The sequence below is a fragment of the Jaculus jaculus genome, chromosome 4 (genome assembly GCF_020740685.1).
Source record: "Jaculus jaculus isolate mJacJac1 chromosome 4, mJacJac1.mat.Y.cur, whole genome shotgun sequence".
Classification (NCBI taxonomy): Eukaryota; Metazoa; Chordata; class Mammalia; order Rodentia; family Dipodidae; genus Jaculus; species Jaculus jaculus.
Window position 1 is genome coordinate 148,450,591 of NC_059105.1, and position 24,435 is coordinate 148,475,025.

Genomic DNA, 24,435 nt, shown 5'->3' on the forward strand with positions numbered 1-24,435 from the left:
AAGGAACAATACATTATCTTGTTATAATATTTTTAACATAGTTTTGATTGGATTGGAGATTGTTTTAATTGAGAAATTACAAGAAATTTTTTCTTTATATATCTGGTGTTAGCATCAGGTTGGTGACAACCTCTTAGAATAAATTCACAGTACAGAATTTTCTTCCATCTTGTTGGATAATTTTGTAAGACAAAAATGAATAATTTCTTCAAATTTGGAAGAAATCACTCAGTCTAGATTTCCTTTTTTTCTTAATATTTTTATTTATTTGCAAGCAGAGGAAGATAGAAAGAAGAGAGACACACAAAGAGAATGGGTGTGCCCCAGCCTTTAGCCACTGCAAACAAACTCCAGATGCATGCGCCACTTTGTGCATCTGGCTTTACATGGGTACTGAGGAATCAAACCTGAGTCACGGACTTTGGATTTCTGACAGACAACAAGAAGAGAATTTTTAAGTTTTAACTTATTTAATACTTGTTCATATTAGCAAGTTTTCTGTTGTTTACCTCTAAGTGGTAGATTTTTTTAAATAGTTTATTTATTTATTTGAGAAAGAGAGAGAGAAAGACCATGGGTGTGCCAGGGGCCTCCAGCCACTGCAAACAAACACCAGATGCATGTGCCACCTTGTGCACTGGGCTTTACTTGGGTCCTGGGGACTCTAACCTGGGTCTTTTGACTTTGCAGGCAAGTACCTCAACCACTAAGCCACACACAACCCCAGCCCTAGATGTTTTGTATTTTAGGAACACATCAAGTTTATCTAAGTTTCCAAATCAATTTTGGATATGGCTGTTTGAAACATTTAATTGCTGTCAATCTACCTGAGTTGTGACTAATCCCCCCTTTCTATCCTGCCCTTCCTGTAGTCACATTTCTTCTTTCTTATATATATATGTTTGTCCTTGATTATTCTCACCAGAATGAAATTTTGCTTAATCTCTTTCCATTGCAATTATTCATATCCCTGTCTTCATAACTTGTTACGCAGGAGATGTATTCTCAGTTACACTTTTGCTTGTTTCCTTCATGAGAAAGTTTAGGCCCTTTTAAAACTTTCAAACCTGTCCTTAGCAGTCAGCACCCAGTTACTCAACCCTGCCGCACACCAGGTCAAGCCAGGCTTCAGTCGACTTCTTGTTGTTTCAAAATTTATTTTGTCATTATTACTAACTGGAATCTTCTTGTTTCTCTACAGATAATTTGAAAGGATGAAATCAGCAATGTGGAATAATTTGCCAGCTTGGCAGGACCTGGTAACTAGAAATGATTTCTAATGCTCATGTTTGGCTTGAAGTTTAGCATTCTTCCCAGAAAGTTTTCCTCCATGAGCAGAGTCATTTGCTCTGTCAGGGGTTATTTTCAAAGGCCTATATAGACAGTAAACTTGTTTATCCTATTTTCTCAGGGGAAAAAAAAAACACAATTTCAAACTTATGATTGAGATTCCATGGCATAGCTCAGTGGAACAGTACTTGCCTAGCATATATGAGGACTGGGTCTACTCTCCAGAACTGCAAAAAAGTAATGTTTACAAAGTTGATTTTATGTTTCTATATAAGCATGTTTTTATAAGGAAAGTACATTTTACAAATGTTTTAAGAATGTGATCTGCTTTTACTTCTTGCAGAAAACCAAGTAGGTAAATTATTTCTATTTATGTGACAGATGTGTCAGTGAATCCATGTTATTTCTATTCTACACGGCCTAGGTTTAGGCATCCAGAGGTATATGTGATACAATGAAGTGTTTCATAAGACTATGAAAGCTTAAGTCTAACCACTGTCTGAAAAGTATGTGCCTCAGCGGTCTAATCTCCCTGCCTCACTACCAGGACTTCTCAACTGTAGTCTAATCTCCTGGGTGACCTTATATCACTTACACTCCACTGTGACTATTAGAAAATGATGGCAACTCTCCAAAAATGATGCTTATATGAAACACTTCTAATTTGCCTTAAGAAAGCTGTAGCTTTTTAAAAATAATCAGGTCTATGTGAGTATGAGCTCCAAACAAAACAGAACATGGATGGAATATTAAGGAGAAAGATGACAAAGTATCACAAAGAGAGATGCCTATTGCAAAGATCCAGGCGATAATTGTGTATGTAATACTATACGGAGAGTTTATAGATTGTTGAATTGATAAAAACTCATGAAAACATATTATAGATAATATATGGGACTAACAATAATTAAGCATTAGCTCAAATATACCTTATGAGAACGACATGAAAATAATAAAAAAGATTAAATGTCAAAATGCTATATGGTCATTAAACAGAGCCATTTCAAATTTATCTATATATCTTTATAGAAAAATATAGTAAAGATCCATCCCAGGAATGATGAAATTATATTGGATGGGATATATGGAGACAGATTTTTTTTTTCAAGGTAGGGTCTCACTCTAACCCAGGCTGACCTGGAATTCACTCTGTATTCTCAGGGCTTCTCCTACCTCTGCCTCCCCAGTGCTGGAATTAAAGGCATGTGCTCACCACGCCCGGCTATTGGAGACAGATTTCAATGTATATAGGTTCTCTTCAATGTATAAGATTATATGCATGAGATACTTTTTAAACTTACCTAAGTATTTTGGATAAAAATAATCCTAGAAAGAAAATAAAAAGATATGTATTAGCAAACTTAATTTTACCATAAAGTTAAAACTTGATTCTCTAATTTGCTTCTATAGTAAATCTGGGAATAGGTTACATATAATATTTACATATTACAACTATTTTCTATGTAAAAATACATCAAGAGTAGATATATAAGCCAGGCATGGTGGTGCATACCTATAGTCCCAGTACTCGGGAGGCAGAGGTAGGAGAATCACTGTGAGTTCAAGACCACCCTGAGAATACATAGTGTATTCCAGATCAGCCTGACCTAGAATGAGACCTACCTCAAAATAGAAAAAAAAAAAAAAAAACAAGAATAGAGGGCTGGAGAGATGACTTAGCGATTAAGGCACTTGCCTGCAAAGTCAAAGGACCTCAGTTCAATGCCCCAGGACACATGTAAACCAGATGCACAAGGTGGTGCATGCATCTGGAATTCATGTGCAGTGGCTGAAAGCCCTGGCATGCCCATTCTCTCTCTCTGCCTCTTCCCTTTCCCTCTCTCAAATGAATTAAATATTGGCTGGGCATGGTGGCACACACCTTTAATCCCAGCACTTGGGAGGTAGAGGTAGGAGAATCACCGAGAGCTCAAAGCCACCCTGAGACTACAGAGTGGATTTCAGGTCAGCCTGGACCACAATGAGACCCTACCTCAAAAAAACAAAAATAAAAATAAAATATTGAGCCTGGCATGGTGGCACACACCTTTAATCCCAGCACTTGGGAGGCAGAGGCAAGAGAATCACTGAGAGTTTGAGGACACCCTGAGACTACATAGTGAATTCCAGCTCAGCCTGGGCTAGAGTGAAACCCTACCTTGAAAAAAGAAAGAAAGAAAGAAAGGAAGGAAGGAAGGAAGGAAGGAAGGAAGGAAGGAAGGAAGGAAGGAAGGAAGGAAGGAAGGAAGGAAGGGAAAAAGGAAATAAAATTAAAAAAAAAAGAGTAGATATATAGAATTAAAACAAAAAGTCCTAGGCCTAAAGTACTAGTAATTAATTAAATGACATCTGAAAAGCTACTAATCTGAAAACATGTTGTATTTAATATGATAAGCATAATTTTATTTGCACCTTTTGGTAAATCGTTTAATTTTTGATACATTTTTGTCATGATGTTCACCCATGCTGGATTCAAAGGTGACATAATTAGAAGTGAACTAAAGTGAGCACTTACCATGTAGTACTTAATGAGCATGTAATATCTTACTTATATTTTCATTATGTACTAAAATTTGTGTGAAGAGCAGTAATGTGGACTAAAGAACTCATTTTAGGTGGTAAGGATGACTCGCATCTATAATCCCAGCACTAGCGAGACTGAAATAGGAGGATCACTGTGAGTTCAAGGCCAACCTGAGGTTCAGAGTGAATTCTAAGTCAGCCTAGGCTGTGAAACCCTACCTCAAAAAAAGAATGCTTTTTTAAATTTAAAAAAAAAAAAATTGTTGTTGTTTTCAACGGAGGGCCTCATTCTAACCCAGGCTGACCTGGAATTTATTTTCTAGTCTCAGAGTAGCCTAAATTCATGACACTCTCTGCCTCCCAAGTGCTAGAATTAAAGGTGTGCCACCACGCCATGCTAAGAATGCATTTTATAAAAGAGGAGAAAGTTAAACATTTCTGACAGTAAACTGTCCAGGTTACTCCATGAAAGCATTCTTAAATCATAATACATCTAGCATGTAACTTTAACAGCACAAGAATATTTCATGCAAAACCAGAATTTCTACACATACATTCTCAAAGTTCCAGCGTAAGTGCAGAGCTACATTCCTCCAGCATAAAGTCCTCACTCTTTCTTACTGTCACATATGAACCTATTCAACACTATTTAACTACCAGTTTATAAGGAAGGTATCTGAAACTGAGCAATTCAGACAGCAGTGATTTCTGGGAAGAAAAGCCAAGATGAGAAGCAGCAGCAGCAGCAAATGGAGTTCAAAGAGAGGTGAAGTGATAAGAGATGGTGACAGGCACACAGTAGAGATGAGGAGGTAAGCAACAGGGTAAACACGGAGACTGTGGGCTAAGTGAATTAGCGAACTGCTAATGAAGCCAATGGTGGTGAAGGTGAAGAAATGCATAAATGAAATACATGTTTCCCTCTCTCCCTTTTGGTCTTCTACTTTGCTTTCCTAACACTATTTAAAAGCTGTGCTCTGGAGCTGGAGAGATGGCTTAGCAGTTAAAACACTTGCCTGCAAAGCCAAAGGACCCAGGTTCAATTCCTCAGGATACTGCATAAGCCAGATGCACAATGTGGCACGTGCAACTGGAGTTTGCATCAGGGGCCGGCCCTGGTGTGCCCATTCTCTCTCTCTCTCTCTCTCTCTCTCTCTCTCTCTCTCTCCTCTCTCTCATAAATAAAAATTTAAAACTTAGGAAGAAAGGTTGTATTCTACGAACATATCTACACTGCTTGAAATAAGCACTAAGGTATTTATTGGTTATCTAATATAAGAGTTTATAGCATACCAGCAAACCGTTTGAGTGGATGGAAGAACAGACAAATTAGCAATGCAAGGTGCTGACAGCTGTTGAAGGGAAAATGGGTATGTATGTTTACTGTCAGAAATGTTTAACTTTCTTCTATTTTCAAATTTTCATAAATATGCATTTATGTATACCATATTCCTCTTTATTATGGAAGTTTAAAATACACACATATTTCTTTTAATTATAACCACATAAAATGTGATATTACAGTAAAATCCTACATAATAAAAGTTGTCAACTATATTTTCTGAAATTCAATTTTTGTGTTTTTAATGTCTTATCTATAAAAGCAACATAAATGAGAAACATTTTAGCTCAATCCTAGAGAGATGATAAATGAATATTTGGATGTTTTGGGAAACTGTCCCTCTGAACCCATGGGAGCACACCGAGGTAAAAGTGATAGGAGAGGAGCCTCAGAGAACACAAGTCACTATAGTTGGGACAAATCCTAACTACACAAAGGGTTGCAGCTTGTTATCACCCATCTTTTCTCACGGGGCTGAAATTGTGAAGGAGGTGCAGGAGGAGCTTTGTATATGACTTCTTCTTTTATTCTAGTTGGGCTCAGAAAAAAAAAAATATATATATGACAGTTATCAGGTTTGGACGTTCCAGGCCACCTTCACCTACTTCATAGAGGAACTTTATTTTATTTTATTTTATTTTATTTGTTTTTTTGAGGTAGGGTCTCACTCTGGTCCAGGCTGACCTGGAATTAACTCTGTAGTCTCAGGGTGGCCTTGAACTCATGGCGATCCTCCCAAGTGCTGGGATTAAAGGCCTGCACCATCACACCCGGCTTCATAGAGGAACTTTTTATTTTCCTGCTATTCACAGGACATGCTAGGGAACACATTCTTTAAAAAATGAGGTCACTATGATATGGAGTATAAGTCCTATATTTCTCTCTTTCTCTCTCTCTCTCTCTTTTATTTTTATTTTTGTTTTTTTTTTTGATTTTTCAAGGTAGGGTCTCGCTACTCACTATGAAGCCTCTCATGGTGGGCTCGAACTCAGGGCAATCCTCCAACCTAGGCCTCCCAAGTGCTGGGATTAAAGGAGTGTGCCACCACACCCAGCCTGAAGTCCTGTATTTCTATGTGATACCCAGGGGTCTTGGTATTTTCCTGAACTAGTATAGAAAATTTGACACATGAAAGATTACTGCTGGTTAACAACACTAGAGCAATTTTCCAAGGTTGTGGAATGAAGCACACTTATCACTCACAGTTCTTTAGGAAGGACTCTGGATTAGGTGGACCGATTTGTAGAACCTGGTTAAAAATAACCGGCAAAACTGGTACAATAGTGGCATGTCTGTTATAGGGGAAACCATTCACTCTCTAATTGGACTAGAGGCCCACTCCATGGGACGGAATACATCCCTGATACTGAAAACCTATAACACGGGTAGTAATGAACCCTAGGGGTGTAATGTCTGCTGCTGTCTGGCTAAATGTATATACCATGCTCACCAAACTGCCCAGTAAGCACTTCTCTTAATGTTCATACCCATATATTAATGCTACTCTCACTTTTGGTTAGAGAAGCTTCTCTTTTCAGATGGCAGTGACCTTGGGATGACTCAGAAGACATCACATGCTGAGAAGTGACAGAGGAGTGCTCTGCACTGAAACATCTCTATTACACCTTCCAAGGCTCAGGGTCCATTGTGGAAGAGGTGGTGGAAAGAATGTAAGAGCCAAAGAAGGGTAGGACTCCTTACAATGTGCTCCTCCAGACACAGAATTACCTGGATATCCATGACCTCACAGTGCCTGACACTACCTATGTAAGTCCATCATAATTGGAGGGAAAAGCTCATGACATCAAAATAAAAGAGAGACTATTGAGATGGGGAGGGGATATTATGGAGAGTGGAGTTTCAGAGGGGAAAAGTGAGGGGAAGATTACCATGGGATATTGTTTATAATTATGGAAGTTGTCCATAAAAATAAATAAATTAATTAAATAACTGGCAAGTCTTAGCATGATAGTTCACACCTGCCTGTAATCCCAAAACTTGAGAAACTAAAATGGAAACAGGATAGTGAGTTCCAGGTTTGTCTAGGCTATGTATTAAGACAAGGTTTCAAAATCAAAGGAGACAGAAGGAAACAGAGAGTGAAATAGGAAGAGGAAGAGAGATAGAGAAAGGGAGAAGGGGAGTGGTGGAGAGATGAATGAGGCACCATGATGATTCGAATGCACATGTGTACTCATACATACTCATATTTGCAACTTTCTCATCTCTGGCTTCACAGGTACCATGTTTTGGTTAGAAGAAAATAGTGTAAACATCAAAAACCAATACTATTTGCTGATAATGAAATATAAGTGAATTATAGTTTTGTCAGAACACATCATTATTGGCAGTAGTGTCTTCCTAATGAATCTACGTTCCCTTAAAAGGTACTTCCTCTTGAAATGGAAGTGGTAACATGTATAAATTGATCTACAAAGTCATTATCTTTAAATCTTTTTACCACAGAGGAAACCAAGCTAGAAATGCTCAGCCTTTTTCATATCTAAAAAGAAAAAAAAAAAAAACTTATGTCTAACTGCGTGGACTTGATGGTTTTCACCAATACTTACCGTTTCAGGGTTATTTTCAAAGACCTCCCTGGCTTCTTCTTTATTGCACAGCTCTTCGATGCATTCTCTTTCAAGATTACCCTTTTTGGTTTCTTCAAGCAAAGAATTTGCACGACGTTTCCTAACCAGGAACTGTGAAGCACGTTGTTTTGACAAAACTAAAGGAAAAAAATAAGTTTATTTTTAGCATTTCATTTTTCCTTCCAAGACATATCATTGTATTAAATAAGAAAATCCCAAATAATTTTCTGTCTGTGGATTTTATGGCATTTAAAACTGATGTCATGGAACTAAAAAAAATATAGATATACACAAGAACTTTAGTTAAAAACTCAGAGTGCAAGAGTGGCACATGCCTTGAATCCCAGCACTCGGGAGGCAGAAGTAGGAGGATCACCGTGAGTTCAAGGCCACCCTGAGACTACAAAGTGAATCCAGGTCAGCCTGGGCCACAGTGAGACCTTACCTCAAAAAAAAAAGAAAAAAAAAAAACCTCAGAGTGCAGACTTGGGTGTGCTTATCTCTCAAAGCAGGTACTTTTACAAACATCTACACAAATTCCTCAGCTTAAACTTGAGGCCAAACACACTAGAGGATATTTACTGTTCACCTCAATTATGGCTATGATGGAAAAACACCAAGCTAAAATAGATGACACATGCCTTTAATCTCAGCACTCAGGAGGCAGAGGTAGAAGGGTAGCCATGAGTTCAAGGCCAGCCTAAGACTACATGGTGAAATCCAGGTCAACTTTGGCTAGAGCTAGACTATTGCTCAAAAAAATAAAACAAAGAAACAACAACAACAACAAAAAACCTTGATAAGCATATAAGCAAGAATATCCAGAAGTTTGTATGGAAAATTCACTTAAATAGTATCAACAATATATAAATAGTAATATAAAGATTGTTAAATACTCTGGTTTCTCCTCAGTGCATACAAATCTTTCACTGTTAAAGACTGCTTATAAGATGAAAAATTACAATGCAAATATTTATCAGGAGACGAATAGAGAAATATGCTATAGTGTCTGTATTAAGGAATGGTGTGCAACTACCAACTATCTAACAATGACTATCTAATATTGAATATCTCCAAGGTGCAAGTTAAAAATGCAAATGGGAAAATGCTACACCTCCAGTATCATAGGTATGGGTATCAGTCAAAATTGCATGTTGCAAAAATTATGTGGACAGTATATAGAAAATAGTTTGGAAAGACACTAAAACTCTTAATAACTATTATACTTGCAGAAAATCATGGACAACATGAATTTTTAACTATGATTATATTGTAGCATGTTAAAATAATATAATTTTAATTGAAAAAAATTAAAACTGGGCATGGTGATGTACACCTTTAACCCCAGCACTTGGGAGGCTGAGGTAGGAGGATGGCCATGAGTTCCAGGCTACCCTAAGACTACATAGTGAATTCCACATCATCCTGGGCTAGAGCAAGACACTACCTTGAAAAACTGAGAAAAAAAATTAAAGCATAGATATAATCTAGAAATAATTTTGGTTTAGATTCTATCCATAAATGATATTTTACTAAGAATATAAGAAAGTAAATGAGATCAAGTGTGATGACAAATGCCTTTCATACCAGAACTCAGGAGGTAGAGGTAGGAAGATTGATACAAGTTCAAGGTCAGCCTGTGACTACAGAATGAGTTCCAGGTCAGCCTGGGCTAGAGTGAGACCCTACTTCAAAAGAACCTAAAAAGGGCTGGAGAGATGGCTTAGCAGTTAAGCGCTTGCCTGTGCAGCCTAAGGGCCATGGTTCGAGGCTCTATTCCCCAGGACCCATGTTAGCCACAAGGGGGTGCACGTGTCTGAAGTTTGTTTGCAGTGGCTGGAGGCCCTGGCACACCCATATTCTCTCTCTCTCTCCCTCTCTCTCTCTCTCTCTCTCTCTCTCTCTCTCTCTCTCTCTCTGTCACTCTCAAATAAATAAATAAAAATGAACAAAAAAATATTTTAAAAAAAGCCAGGTGTGGTGGCGTATACCTTTAGTCCTAGCACATGGGAGGCAGAGGTAGGAGTATCGCTGTGAGTTCCAGGCCAGTCTGAAACCACATAGTGAATTCCAGGTCAGCTTAGGCTACCTCCAAACAAAAAGGAGGGTGGAGAGATGGCTTAGTGGTTAAGGTGCTTACCTTTGAAGCCTAAGGAACCAGGCTTGATTCCCCAGTACCCACATAAGCCAGATACACAGGCATCTTGAGTTCCTTTGCAGTGGCTGGAGGCCCTAGCATGCCTGTTCTATCTATCTCTCTCTTTCTCAAATGAATAAATAAAATATTTTTTAAAAAACAAAAAAAGAAATTAAGCAAACACGTTAGTTTGTTTCACATATATCTCATTGCCTATAAATAATAAACAACAGATATTCAAGAAGTTGACAAAAGAAGGATGAGGATTGACCAATATGTTATTTATTAGCAGAGTAACTGAAAGTCTTTCAAGATTAAAGTAAATAATACTACTTTATTTCTTGCCAAAACAAATTTTAAAGTGATAGCTACATCCATAGTTTGAGTTATAATTCTGTCTTTTACCATCCAATCATTGATCATTAATACAAGATTCACCCAAGGCTTTGTGTACATAAAAGGTGAAACTGAGCATGCTACCTGCCAAGACTATTATTGACTGACAGACAGGAGCACTGCCAGCCATTTAATTTTTTTAGCCATAATTCCTATTTTTTTTAAGTGAAGTGCTTTTAAGCATGTTTCTTTGTAACAAATAAAGTGAAAAACTTAAGCTTCTGAACTTCAAAATAATCATGAAATTCTTTCTGGGAACACAGCAATACTTTCACTGAACAATGAAAACATTGGTTCAATAACAAAAAATCAAGGTCACTATCGCTGAAGACATCACATGTTTCAGCCCCAGGACACTGAGAAATCATGCTGGCACTGAGCTGGAAGGCGCCTCCCTGTTGGCTAGCTGTAATGGTGCTAGAAAGAGCTATGCAAGCTGCTGGGGAGGAAAAGTCATCAAAAAGCTTAACTGTGGACCTTGCAAACTGTACAACTGGCCAGTGCAGCAAGATGTGCTCACTGGTCCAACAGTAGTAGCATGTCAATTATGGGGGTAACTAGATAATGATTTTGTAGGTCAATTACAACCAGATTATAAATCCAAATTTAACTGGACTTGAGTCCCACTCCATGGGAGGGAAATCCATGCTTGTTACTGATAACCAAGTCAATACCCTATGTCTTGGAAGGCCATAGGGGGTTAGCTACAACTGTTCTTCAGCTAAATAGTCATATTTTTCTCATAAATTTCCCTATAAATTATTATGTTTATGCACATAGATTAGGGAACTTTTCACTTTCTATTAGAAAAGCTTTGTTTTTGCACATGTCACTAAATACCAGAAGATACAAGATTCATGAAGGTGATAAGAACAAGAGGCAGTTGAGTGCCTAGGACTGGTGGAGCCATCTCTCCCATACCCACTGGGGCTCAGGACCATTGTGGACTATTGTGGAGGAAAGAATATCAGTGCTGCTCTCACTGCTTGCCAGAGAGGGAAGCTTCTCAGTGGAGATGACAGTACAGGGAGGAGACTCAAACCTCATCAAAGTGCTAAAAAATGGAAGCTATTGAGAACTCAGTGCTAAATGATACATTTCTACCATGTTCTCCAAGACTTGGGAAACATTGTGGAAGAGGGAATGGAAAGAATGTAAGATGCAAATGGTAAGGAAGGAGTATTTTAGGCCACTCTTCTCCAGACTGCACTGACTGGTGCATTCATGACCTCATAGTAGATGTCATTACTGCCACAAGACCTGCACAATATTGAGCCCATTATTGTTTTGGCATAGAGGACCAAGGATGACAAAGAGAATGAGATGTCAGAATAGAAAGACTACTGGAAAAGGGGGGAATTCAGTACAATGGGAGTTTGGTGGCGACAAAAGAGGGCGATGGGAGGGTAAGTTGATCAAATTACAGTATTTTCATGTATTCACATTTTCAATTAAGGACTGGAAAGATGCCTTATCAGTTAAGGTGCTTGCTTGTGAAGCACAAGAACCCAGGTTTGATTCTCCAGTACCCATGTAAGCTACTAGATGTACAAAGTCATGCATGCATCTAGAGTTCATTTGCAGTGGCTGGAGGCCCTTGTGCACCATTTTCTTTCTTTCTGTCTGCCTCTATCTCTCTGTCTCTTATAAATAAATAAATAATATATTTTAAATTCTCAATTAAAAAATCAAAGGCAAATATATTTGGGACAAAAACTATAAACATTCATTTCTTGGCACATCTTCCATCAAGAAACCAAGCTCTGTAATGACTAGTTTAACATTAAAACTTATAGTGCTAAATGAGGCATCCTTTTATGCCCTGCAAGGCTCAGGGATCATTGCAGAAGAGGAGACAGAAAGAATGTAAGAATCTCAGGGTAGGAAGGAGTACTTTGGGGCACTACCTCTGATCATGAACTGACCAGTACATTCCCAGCTCACAGTAGTTTCCCCCGCAAGATCTGCACAATATTGAGTCCATCCATGGCTTGACTTAGAGGCCAGAGGACATCAAAACAGAAAGACTACTTGGAAAGATGAGGAGGCTCAGAGGGGAAAAGATGGAGGACGGAGAACAAAAGAGAGTGTTAGAAAGGGAATATGATCAATGTATAATATCTTCATGTATTAAAATCCTCAATAATAAAAGATGGTGGGCTGGGTTTGGTGGCACACACCTTTAATCCCAGCACTTGGGAAGCAGAGGGAGGAGGATCACTGTGATTCCAAAGCCAGTCTGAGACTACACGGTGAGTTCCAGATCAGCCTGGGCTAGAGCAAGACCCTACCTCTCTCTCTCTTTTTCTCTCCTCTCTTTAAGATTAAGCCCAGGGCCTTGCTTATATTAGGCAAGCACCCTACCACTAAGCTATATCTTCAACACTTTTGGTACTTTTTATTCTTAGACAGAATCTCACTAAGGTCCATGCTGGCCTTGAATTGGCAATCAACCTAGATCAGCCTCCTGAATAGCTGGGATTACTTGCCTGCACCATGTCCAGTTAGGAGTTATTTTTTGAAATTGTCTCTACAGTATTATTCTCTTAGTGTGAGAGTAAATCATTATTTTCTGAGTGTAAATTTGATTCACATAGCTCCCAAAAAGTCACATGTTGGCATTGGATTCATAAAAGCACAAGTAGAAGCATTAGTGAGGAGAGTACCGCCTCACAGGCAACCCCTCAGTGGTCAGTGTCAAGTCCATGTTTCCCAAAGGGAGCCCTCTCTCCTGTCCTGCATGTAGGTCTGCAAACGCTGCTCTGCTTACATAGTGCAGCTTCACAGATCTACAGACTACCAGATTTTTACATTAGTCAAATAGGATAAGGTAGCAGGTGGAAGAGGGCCCAAGTTTTGGGTGAACACATCTACTTATGTTCTGCCAACTTGCAGCCTTATCTTCGGCAAAGATAGCTCTATTCCTCCTTCAAAAGGCTCACACCTTATTTAGTTCTGCCCGCTGTCTCTGTTTGCCCAGGCCCTTCGGACTTGGCATCACAAGAATGAAAACTGCCCCAAAAGAATGCGTGTGAGGAGAGAGTCTTGGCTGGCTCTGGGGTTGGCAGTGTTTGTGTCTTTGTGTTACAGTGTCGCATGGCACCAGGGAGATGGTTGTCAGTGTACAAGCAGAACAGCCGCATGATCCTCTATAACATAATTGTGCCTCATGTCTCAGCAGCTGAAATGGCATGTTCTTCTTAAAGTCTAAGATAACAATTTGGTATTAACATAGAAAACTTTTTAGTTAATAATGATGGCTGAATATGAAATGGTATATTTAAATTAATCACATCCAAGTTATTATAAAATATTTGTTTTTCATAAAGGTTCCTAAGAGTCCTATTTGGCAGTTTGGGGAGTATTTTCAAAGTGCTTTGGAGGAATTAAGCAAAATCCACACTAGCATGTATACCCCTCATCCCCCAAACATATGTGTACCTACACACATAAATAGCACAAATACACATGTGCACACACATGCATGTTAAAAAATTAAAATCCTGGCTGGAGATATGGGTCAGTGGTTAAGGCACTTGCCTGCAAAGCCTAAAGACCCAGGTTTGATTCCCCAGTACCCAAGTAAAGCAGATGCACAAGGTGGCTCATTTGTCTGGAGTTCAGTTGCTATGGCTAGAGGCCTTGGTATGCCCATTCTCTCTATATATCTGTCTTTCTCTCTTACTTTCTATCTCATTTTAAGTAGACTTTCAAGTCTTCATCACCCTAATAGATTATTATCATTTAGTACTATTTCCAGAAAAGCTTGTCTTAACTTTCAGAATGAAATGCTACATGTACATGTATTTTAATTGTTTCAAAGCTAGATTTTTAAAAATTAAAGGAGGGCTATTACAGTTGCTTGCCTCTAAAGTGTAGATTTTGTTTCACGTTGAGGATTTTGCTGCTGAAAAAGTGTTTCTTCTCATATTTCCATGCAAAGGGTGAGGGGGGGGGTTAAATAACTATTCTGTAAATGTAAACTATAGATGTGTCCTTCAAAAGGACTGAGAAATAAGTTAGCTAATAAGAAATATCCTGAAAATGTCAAGGATCATAAGATAGTTTGGGTAAGGATGTCAGTCTAGAGGGGAAGGAAAGACAAACAGGAAATAATCGTCCCTGAATTACATGCCATATACAAAGGTGAGCTGCAAACGCCTGAACTAGAGGAGTGACCCTGGCATTTATTTAGAAGCAGAAAAGCTGTTGTTGGCCTTGAAAAAATATGACCATTGACCCCCATTCTGGAACATCTTAACAAATGAGTAGAAAAACAATAGCTGAACTGTTGGCCCACAACGGAAGTGAAACGGACATCTCCTTACTCCCAGATTTAATTATAACTTTAATTCCCAGCCACTAGTCTAGAGGGAAAGAAAGAATAATTTACTGTCCTTCTCTCTACAAGATTAGAGCCTTTGACTTAGTCCTAGATAGAGAAGCGGTACATGCTGTTCACCCCAAATCGACAACTATTTCACTCCACAAGCAGCATAGGCAGCTTGTTACCAGGGGAAAAAAATTACATTGTCCAGTACTTTAATTGAATTTGTTTGCTTTGGTGAAGAGATAAATGAACATACTTTATTTGAAAAGACTCAGGGCTCAGAACCTGGCAAGTTATGAAAAAGAAACTTTTTGTTCCGGGACTGCTAGACTACAGAGAGGTCAGGCTCCATGAGGTTAGAACAAGAGGCCTGTTTTCATGCCTGTAGCTAGATATTTACAGAGTCAGTTTCCCTGGTCTTTTAAATCCCCTACCCACTGGAACAACCAAAACACCATCGATTTTGACTTTTGTGCCAAGAGGTTAATGCTCGGGAAATGTTTTGTCTTTGTTCTATTTGACCTATTTTGCCAGGGTGGCATCAGCATTATTCACTGGCCTGTGTGTTTACTTATGTCTGGAAGAATAACAGGCAAACTTTGGGATATGAAGGACAAAGGTAACGATTTGGCCTCCCTATGCCATTCCTTCCACTCTTCCCCCATTATCTCTGGAATAAGCAAGCGTCATCTGTGCTTAGAAGACTGAAGGGAGGTGGAGACCAAGCAGCTCAGTGATAGAGAATCTGCTCAGCAGTGTGAAGCCCTCTGGGTCCCCGGCATGGCCAGTGAAAAGGATTCCAGATTTCAATAGCTCCAGGACTCTTTCATGTGCTTGATGCGGAAGGAGAGTTGGGGAATACTGGTATATTATCTACTAGATATGTACAATTCAATAGCCTCTCTGAACTCCCGGTTGAATGGTAAAATGTCTATGATATTATTTAAATAACAGTAAGATGAAATTATAACTCATTAGGGAAATAATTGGGATAAAGATTCAGGGAAAATGCCGGGTGTGGTGATATGCAGCTATCATAAGCATGTGGAAACAGAGGCAAGATCATAAGTGTGACACCAGACTGGACAACATGGTGAAGGCTGAAAAGATGGCTCAGAAGGTAAAAGTTCTTTCTTGATGGTAAGAGCCACAGGATGGGATATCATACCCAGAAGCATTGCCTCCCCCTCATAACTGACTGCTGCTCCCACAATGCATAACCCATCATTCCATGGGGAATACCAGCAACCCCACTAGGAAGACTCCCAGCAGAATGGGGGGAGGGAAGAGATGGTACCAACACCTGATGTATTCATACAAAGTATGTTCTTAGTGAAAAAATTAAAATAACAATAAAAAGGTTCTTTCTTGCAAAGCCTGATGGTCCAGGTTTGATTCTCAATACCTACTTTAATCCAAATGCACAAAGTGGAGTATGTATCTGCATCTGGAATTCACTTGAAGTTGTAGGAGACCCAGGAATGCACAAACACACACACACACTTTCTCTTTTTCTCTTTCTCTCAAGTAAATAAAATTATTTTTAAGTCAGACATGATGGCACATGCCTTTAATTCCAGCACTTAGGGGGCAGAGGTAGGAGAATCACTGTGAGTTTAATGCCAGCCTGGGAGTTTCAGGTCACCCTGGGCTAGAGTGAGACACTACCTCAAAAGAATTTACATATATATTATATATATATATATATATATATATATATATATATATATATATATAAATTTTAAAGAGAATTAGCATTACAATAAGCATAGTGACATATGCCTCCCAGCTACTTGGGAGGTTGATGCTGGGAAATTATGTGTTTGAGGCCAGCCTGGGTAACAGTGAACTATCTTCTGCCCCCTCCAAAAGAAACAATAAACAGACTAGGTACATTACTCCATTCAAAATGACAAAGAGGATGGGAGTCTCCCTCTCTTCATCTTTCAGGCAAGTGCTTGGTAAGTGCTCTGACACAGTGATAAATCCTCAGCCCTGTGTTATATATATTTTAACACAATGAAACAAATATCATATAGGAAAAATCAAACTGTTACATGGATGGGAATCGTTATAATGAACTCCAGGGGTACACGGAAAATTCACTGGTGCTGAGCCAAGTATGGAAAAATATATAGGCAGAAGATCTGTTTGTTGCTTATGTGTGTGGTGTGCATGCAAGTGTGTATGGATGTTTTGGCCCTAGCTCTCCAGCCCTCATTTTATATTTTACAAAGGGTCTCACTATGTAGGAGACCCTGGTATACATATATGTTCAAGTTCCTATGAATGTGTGTGTGTGTGTGTGTGTGTGTGTGTGTGTGTGCACATGCATGCAAGTGTGTATGCATGTCCCTGCCTTTAGAGGCCAGAAGTTGACAATGGATGTCTTCCTCTGTCACCATAAATAGGTGGGAAATAACACACACAAGCATATTTCTGATGCCTGTTACAGGCATTAGTTTGAACTTTTCATAATCTTTTACTAATGAGGATAAGGTAAGTTATGGGGGAATAACACATTCATTTTAAAATCTCCAAATTCATCCTCAATATCCAATTATCAATATCAAAAAAGTTAATTTCTTAATTCTCCAACGTCCATGAAAAAAAGCAGCCACAAAGTTAAAGATAGAGTAAATATAAGGACTGCATCCGATGGGCTTTTGCACAGTAAGGTTTTCACTTACAGAAATGAAAACACCAATGTTGCCAGCAGAACTGGTATTTTCTGAGCTATTGAAAACTGCACATATTTCAAAGTCCCTCAAAAGTGAATAGATGGGGCTGGAGAGATGGCTTAGCGGTTAAGCGCTTGCCTGTGAAGCCTAAGGACCCCGGTTTGAGGCTCGGTTCCCCAGGTCCCACGTTAGCCAGATGCACAAGGGGGCGCACGCGTCTGGAGTTCGTTTGCAGTGGCTGGAGGCCCTGGCGCACCCATTCTCTCTCTCTCCCTCTATCTGTCTTTCTCTCTGTGTCTGTCGCTCTCAAATAAATAAATAAAAAGTGAACAAAAAATAAAAAAAGTGAATAGATGGCTAATTATTATAGAGGATCAGTGATTTAGGCTCAGAGACCTATATTTAGTATTTGCATTTATTTTTTTCTGTCGGCATCAGTAATAATATAGATTTATTAAGTACACTCTACTAACCCACTTGACATTATCACTAGCTAAGAAATGGCAACTAATTAAAGAAATAAATCAGTAGGGTGATTTTCATGGTTTTCACTGGTCTTATGTGATGCCCTAATATTTAGGAGTTAGTTTTATAGAGTGATGGATTGATCAATTACTGAGGGCTCAGTAACTGTCTTTTGGAGCATGTTATCTTCTAAAATGTGGTTAAAAATGGTACACTCTCTGTAGGAATAATCATTAATATATAGTGGTATATGTAAGGACAAAATAGTTGTGTTGTCAGCACATACAAGTCAGGGCTGAAAAGAATAACCCTCTCCCACGATCACTACGGTATACACAGTAAAAGCAGTGATGGAGGCATTCTCCAAGACAGGCAGGTACAGGCAAAAATTATGCCTGTATTAATGTGTGGTTGATCTCACTGAGAAGAAGCGCATGTGAGGAGTTTTTGGATGCAAGAGTGATGGGCAATGCATAATGGTGGTGTCATTACTCCCATTATTGGCTCTAACTGGTCAAAGAGTAACAAAAATCTAAAATAAACAAGGAATGGAAGCAGGCTAAGGTTCCTAAGGGAAGAAGAAAGGTTTTAGTAGGAGAGGAAGGAGAAAGAGATTAATTGAAGTGAGTGGAATAAAAATGCATTGTGTATATACATAAGAATGTACATTATATACATTGTATATGTATGAAAGTGTCAAAAACAAAATTTTTTTTTAATTTTTATTTATTTATTTATTTGAGAGCGACAGACACAGAGAGAAAGACAGATAGAGGGAGAGAGAGAGAATGGACGCGCCAGGGCTTCCAGCCTCTGCAAACGAACCCCAGACGCATGCGCCCCCTTGTGCATCTGGCTAACGTGGGACCTGGGGAACCGAGCCTCGAACCGGGGTCCTTAGGCTTCACAGGCAAGCACTTAACCGCTAAGCCATCTCTCCAGCCCCAAAATAAAAATTTTTAAAAGAGAGAGACAAGAAAGTCATAAAGTCCTGTATTGCATTACTCTCATGGAGGGCAGGGGACAGCTTGTAGGATGTGTTAGTATAGAATAGCATATTTCATTATCATGAAGTATAGCATATATTGATTAGAATCAGGGCTATCAAATTAGAAATGTTGGTTTCAAACCTTTCTGTTGATGTGTTAACTGAGATCTATTGAGAAGGTACTTCTTTCTGCTACACAGTAGTTATTTGCATTAAACTTGACAAATGTTTTCAGTCATGTATGGAAGGAGGGCATGTGTACATGTCATAACTAAAAGGTATAGGTGGATCAGGCACTCTTAGGAGTTTGAACCATGGGACAAGAAGGCAGGTAGAGTCACCTGTGGCAACTCCAAAAGTACTGTCATATGAGTTCACCCCATATATTTCACTGGCATGTTCATGTCTCTGGCTTCCTTAGGGCCTGGCCAACAAGTATGTCACTCAGTAGCCTTTCAGTAAACCCACAAAGCTTTTCTTACCTTCTCTCCTTTCTTTCCTGCTACGGGTTAGCCCTCAAATAAATTCTTGTGTTGAAGGCTTATTCCCCAAAGCAGCAGTGGTGGAGTCATTGGAGTGTGATGAGCTAATGATGGCTCTGGTCTCCTCAGTGGGTCAGTTCACTGAAGTAAACAGCTTAATGGACTGGGAGATGTGTTTTGTTGTGAAAACAAACTCTGCTTTTGTCTTTGTCACTGCAATGAGTTAAACCATTTTTCTCCATTATAAGACTTTGCCATGGTGTAATGTTTGACCACACACTCAGAGCCAACAAAGCCAAGTGATAATAAACTAAAACCTATAAAGCCATAGCCTGATGTAAACCTGTCCTTCTAGTTGATTTTCTTAGGTATTTTGTCACAGTAATGAGAGCTGGAGGGGAAGCTGAACTGAGAGGGAGGCAATGGATATGATGACAACCGTGTCACTCAGATGACTTTGGATTTGGAAAAGCAGAGGGTAGAAAAGTTTATAATATTGTAGGTAGAAGTTAATGGGTAGCTCTGGGGGAAGCTCAGAAAATAACGATATACGTAGGCAGGAAGGCAGTAAAGATTATACTGGTGAGATTTCAGGTGAAAATGAATTTGACTAGAAGACATTTTTGTATACTCTGACAAAGAAAAAACATGCAAAAACTTGTTTACATGTTATCTATGCCCTGAGATTTTGTGTTGAGAAACTCAAAAGTGATAGACCAATTAAAATGTTAGAGAAAACATTAAGGGGGCAGGGCACGATGTTCAAGATGAGGCTTGCATATTGTTGTCTGCTTTTAGCCAGATTTACAGTGAGACTCAGGAAGTAGTAGTAAGATTTAAGAAATGAGAAATGTGGGGCTGAAGAGATAGCTTAGTGATTAAGACACTTGCCTAAAAATCCAAAGGACCTAGCTTCTATTCCCCAGTACCCACATAAGCCAGATGCATAAGGTGATAAATGCATCTGAAATTCATTTGCAGTGGCTAGAGGCCCTGGTGTGCCAATTCTCTCTCTCTCTCTCTCTCTCTCTCTCTCTCTCTCTCTCTCTCTCTCTCTCTCTCCCTCTGTCTTTCAAATAAATAAGTGAATAAATAATTTTTTTAAGTAAATACTTAAGAAATGTGCAGTTTAACCAGCGAGGCAGCACTTACAATTGAGGCCAATGTGCATGTGGCTGTTAAAGAGGTATTAGCACCATTTAAAACAAAACAAGCTCATCAAGTGCTTTGCAACTGCGTACAGGAAAAGGAGATTCCTTGAGGGTATCTCATGAATCAGAAAGCTCCTGCCTGTCCCAAAGGTGTACGAAAGGAACTCTTTCATTTCAGAAGAGTCCCACAGACCAGCTAAGAAGTTGCTTCCTCAAGATATGATTTTTTTTTTAACCTATTTAGCCATGATATCACTCAAGAGGACACTGTAAGCCATGGCCCAAAGGGTATTGGCCACTGATGCTGTTGGTAGCAGATCTGGATGTGATCAAATGGATTTGAAGACGTGCAGAACAACAAAGGATGGGTGGAGTCTCTGAAAGCAACCGTGAAAGAAAAATTAACTGTGGGCATGCCAGGAAGTTCGACATGCCAGCAGGCAGGAGCAGCAGAGCCAGCAAGGCTGTGGTGTTGACATTTAGAGCTCTTATCGTGGTGCCATTGTCTCTGATGGCAGACATGGACGTGTAGGATTCAGTGTTTATGCTCTGGATTTTTTGTTCTTGCTTTGGTTAGATTTCACCTAACTGTTTTTTACAATCCATCCCTTTTGGAATGGGAGTGATTATCATATAGGCTTGGAAGTTCATAACTTGTTCTTTTGATTTGTAGAGGAATTCACAGCTAAAGAACTGTCTTACTTTAAGAAGATGTTGGAATTTTGAGTACTGGTGTAACTGGTAAGGCCACAAGGACTCTTAGAGACAGACTGAATTCACTTTGCATTGTGAGATGGGCATGAGAATGAGAGGCCCAGGGCTAACATGGTATGTTTTAGGTGGGAAATGTCCTCCAAAGTTACATGTTGAAGGTTTTGTCCCTAGCACAACAGCATTCAGAAGTGAGCCATTGGCAGAAGACTGGGTCAAGACGTGCTTACTTAATCCTTGGATGATTCATGGGTTTGGGGGTGGTGTTTGGCACAAAAATGAGATCTTTCTTTTTGCTTCCTTGAAGACATGGCCATCAGTAAGATGTTCTGCCTCCCTCAGCTATCTGACTATGAATGAAAACACCTGAATCCATGAAGCAAAATCACCTTTTTCTCCTTTTAGTTGATTATCTCAGGCATTTTGTAAGCCAGGTGCACAAAGTGGCAAATGCCTCTGCAGTTCGTCGGCAGTGGCTAGAGGCCCTGGCACATTCATTCTCTCTCTCTCTCTCTCTGAAATAAATAAATAAAATATTTGTTTAAAAACATAAAAAGGATACTAAAGTTGATAGAAAGTGTCTATTATGAAAAGCACCACTGTGCTCCCAAGCATAGAATTAATGGTAAAATAATAAAGCATGAATCTTATATTATTGTCACAGCCACGTCAGAGACATCTATGTCTTCCAGCACAAACACCAACTGTACCCTCACTGAGAAAATAACTCCAATTGAGTAGCATTTTGAACTTTTGAAGAAACTTTAAGCAAAGACAAGGATAAGCCCATAGTTAAACAGACAGAAAAGGACAGAAGAGAGTACCAGAAGATATGGAAAATATGGGTCAGTGATGTTCAGACCAAAAGGGAAGTCTGGAGATGGCCACAGTCCCCTCCGAAAATAGATATCCTCTTTCTCCCATCTCCCTTTTCACCACAAGCCCTCAGTTAGTGGTGATCCAAATAACAACTGCTTTATGCTAAAATGAAAAAGCTGAAAGCCAGTGGTGGTGCACATGCAACTAATTCTAACACTCAGGAGGCTGAAGCAAGAGGATTACCATTGCTCCAATGCCAGGTTGGGTTACATAGCAAGACCTTGTCTCAAAAAAAAAAAAAAAAAAAAGGCATAAAAAGAACAAAAATAGTTGAACTGCATTAGTTATAACAATTCACTCAAAAATAACTATGTGAATTTTTTTGTCAAGTTTTTTTTTTTAAATAGCAACTCTATTTCTATGAACCACACAATGAATTGTTTAGAATTTTAGTTACAGTGCAAATTTAAAATCTTTTAGAGCTGTTAAACTATAAATGTACTTCAGTGGTAGAGCACTTACCTAGAATGCACAAAGCCCTAAATTCAGTTCCTAGGACCACAATGAAACCCCAAAACAAAGTCTTAGGGATCAGAAATAACTGTCTGCATCTAAGTGTCCTCATCAGTAAACCAAGGACAGTTTATCCAATGAAGCAACCAAAAATCATATGACGAGCTGCAGAGAAGGCTCAGCAGTTAAGGCACTTGCCTGCAAAGCCTAACGACCAGGGTTCAATTCCCCAGTATGCACATAAAGCCAGATATGCAAAGTAGCTCATGCATCTGGAATTTGTTTGCAACAGCTAGCTACAGCCCCTGGAAGAACACTCTCTGTCTCTCTCTCTTCACTCTCCTCTCTCTCTCTGCTTGCAAATATACAAATTTACAAAATAATAATTGTATGACCATTATGGGTTCAAGAATTCTGTACATGATATACTTGTAGAATTAACTTATCTATGTTGTGTGTGTACATATAACAGGTGAGATTCTCCATATATTACATATGAACATGTATACACAAAAAATTTACTTTTGTCTTTCTATACACTGTTATGTGATGTGTACAAAAAGAAAGACTCCAGTAAATTCTTGCAATGACAGGTGTGGCAAGTGCCTTTAGTCTCTTTCTCTTCAACAAAACACCTTTCATCAGAAAATATTTGATTGTTTTAATGAACTATATAGATGACGTTAGTGCCTGTAGTCACTTATAGGCTAAACTGTTGGGGCTTGATTGTTTAAATTCTGTAGTGGTAGCTCTTTTTAAAAATCAAGAAGCCTTTTAGTTAGAGTTTTAAAAATACACATTCCTTGTGATCATTAAGTGTCGTTATTTTAATAATCTCCTACTTAATTACCATCTTTGGAAAGTTTATTTTAGAATTCTCTACAGCCTGTGTGTTATTATTTTTATTCAGGATTAATGCAGCACAGCCCAAGAAAACATTAATTATGAACATATTTAAATTTTTGAAACAAATTAACTGTCAACTAAAATGTGTTAAAAGCTTAGGAATTCTATACTTATTTTTAGGAGAAAACTCACTGTCTGCCTTGAATGTGGATATGGGAGCCAAAGAACTGATAATCCAAAGATGAGGTCCAAGACTTCCCATTGCCACCTCGGATGGGCAACAGTGTGAAAAATCCTCAGTTTAAAATGATTCTCAGAACAAAATAATATCCACCAGTGCTTTTTTAACTTCAAGTTCAAAAATGTCATCCGTGTACCGCTGTGCCAAACCTCGGTCGTCCTCAAACAGATCAATGATCAATGTGAGACAAGCCAATCGAGTTCAAAGTACAGAAACTGCCAAAGGAAAAAGCAGTTGCAGGAGAGGGTGCATGTTGGAGCAGGCTCGTGTGAAAGGGAGGGCACCAAGGGGTGGCTTTGCTTCCCTACCGTGGGACAGGACTGTGCCCATCTTTGTCCTGAAATTGGGAACTCAGGCTAGGTGGAGGTGGGGTGGCAGGGAGACAGAGGAGGGCAGTTCTAATTCTGTCTCTGATACCTGTACTTTCCCCAGGCTCTCGCATCCATCCTGCCCACAGCTCATGATCCTGAAAGCAGGGTAAATACTGACCTTGCCCCACCATAGCACTGTGCCTGCTACCCCCGGGGCTGCTTGCTGGAAAGTTTACCGGAGCAGCAGCGTGAGAGAAGGAAAGCGCGGGGGCAGCGAGCAGAGAAGGGGCCCCGGGGTTACTCACAGTTGGCCTCGCCCACGGGCAGCACCAGAGCCAGGCAGGCCAGCAGCGCCCCGCAGCGCGCACGCAGGACCCTCATCGCGGAGCGGGCCAGGCAGGGGCGGGACGCGGGCTGGGCGCGGCGGGGACCCGGCGCGGGCGCGGGCGCGGGGCGGAGGTGGAGCTGCGAGCCCGGGCACCGCTCTCCGAGCTCTGCGCCGCCGCCCGGGGCGCACGGGACCGCCCGCTCCCAGGCTCCCAGGCTCCCAGGCTCCCAGCCCCCAGCCCTGGAGGGGAAGTGATAACGAGGACATTTCCAGGAAGCTTTGCGGAGCTG

General features: G+C 39.7%; 1 protein-coding gene across 2 annotated transcripts in view; it reads right to left on the reverse strand.

Moving 5' to 3' along the window:
* The window catches only part of Pros1 (protein S), an 81,746-nt gene extending 57,528 nt beyond the window's left edge, over positions 1–24,218 (reverse strand). The window contains exons 1-3 of one of the 2 annotated variants that reach the window (XM_045148137.1): positions 24,123–24,218; positions 7,726–7,883; positions 2,592–2,616 (exon numbers count right to left, since the gene is read on the reverse strand). In XM_045148137.1, coding sequence (XP_045004072.1) covers positions 2,592–2,616; positions 7,726–7,883; positions 24,123–24,198 — 259 coding nt within the window. In that variant the 5' untranslated portion in view covers positions 24,199–24,218. Of the gene's footprint in view, positions 1–2,591; positions 2,617–7,725; positions 7,884–23,457; positions 23,553–24,122 lie in introns of those variants that run through there. The other variant, XM_045148138.1, reaches the window with a different exon arrangement.
* Between the last annotated feature and the right edge of the window lie 217 nt (positions 24,219–24,435).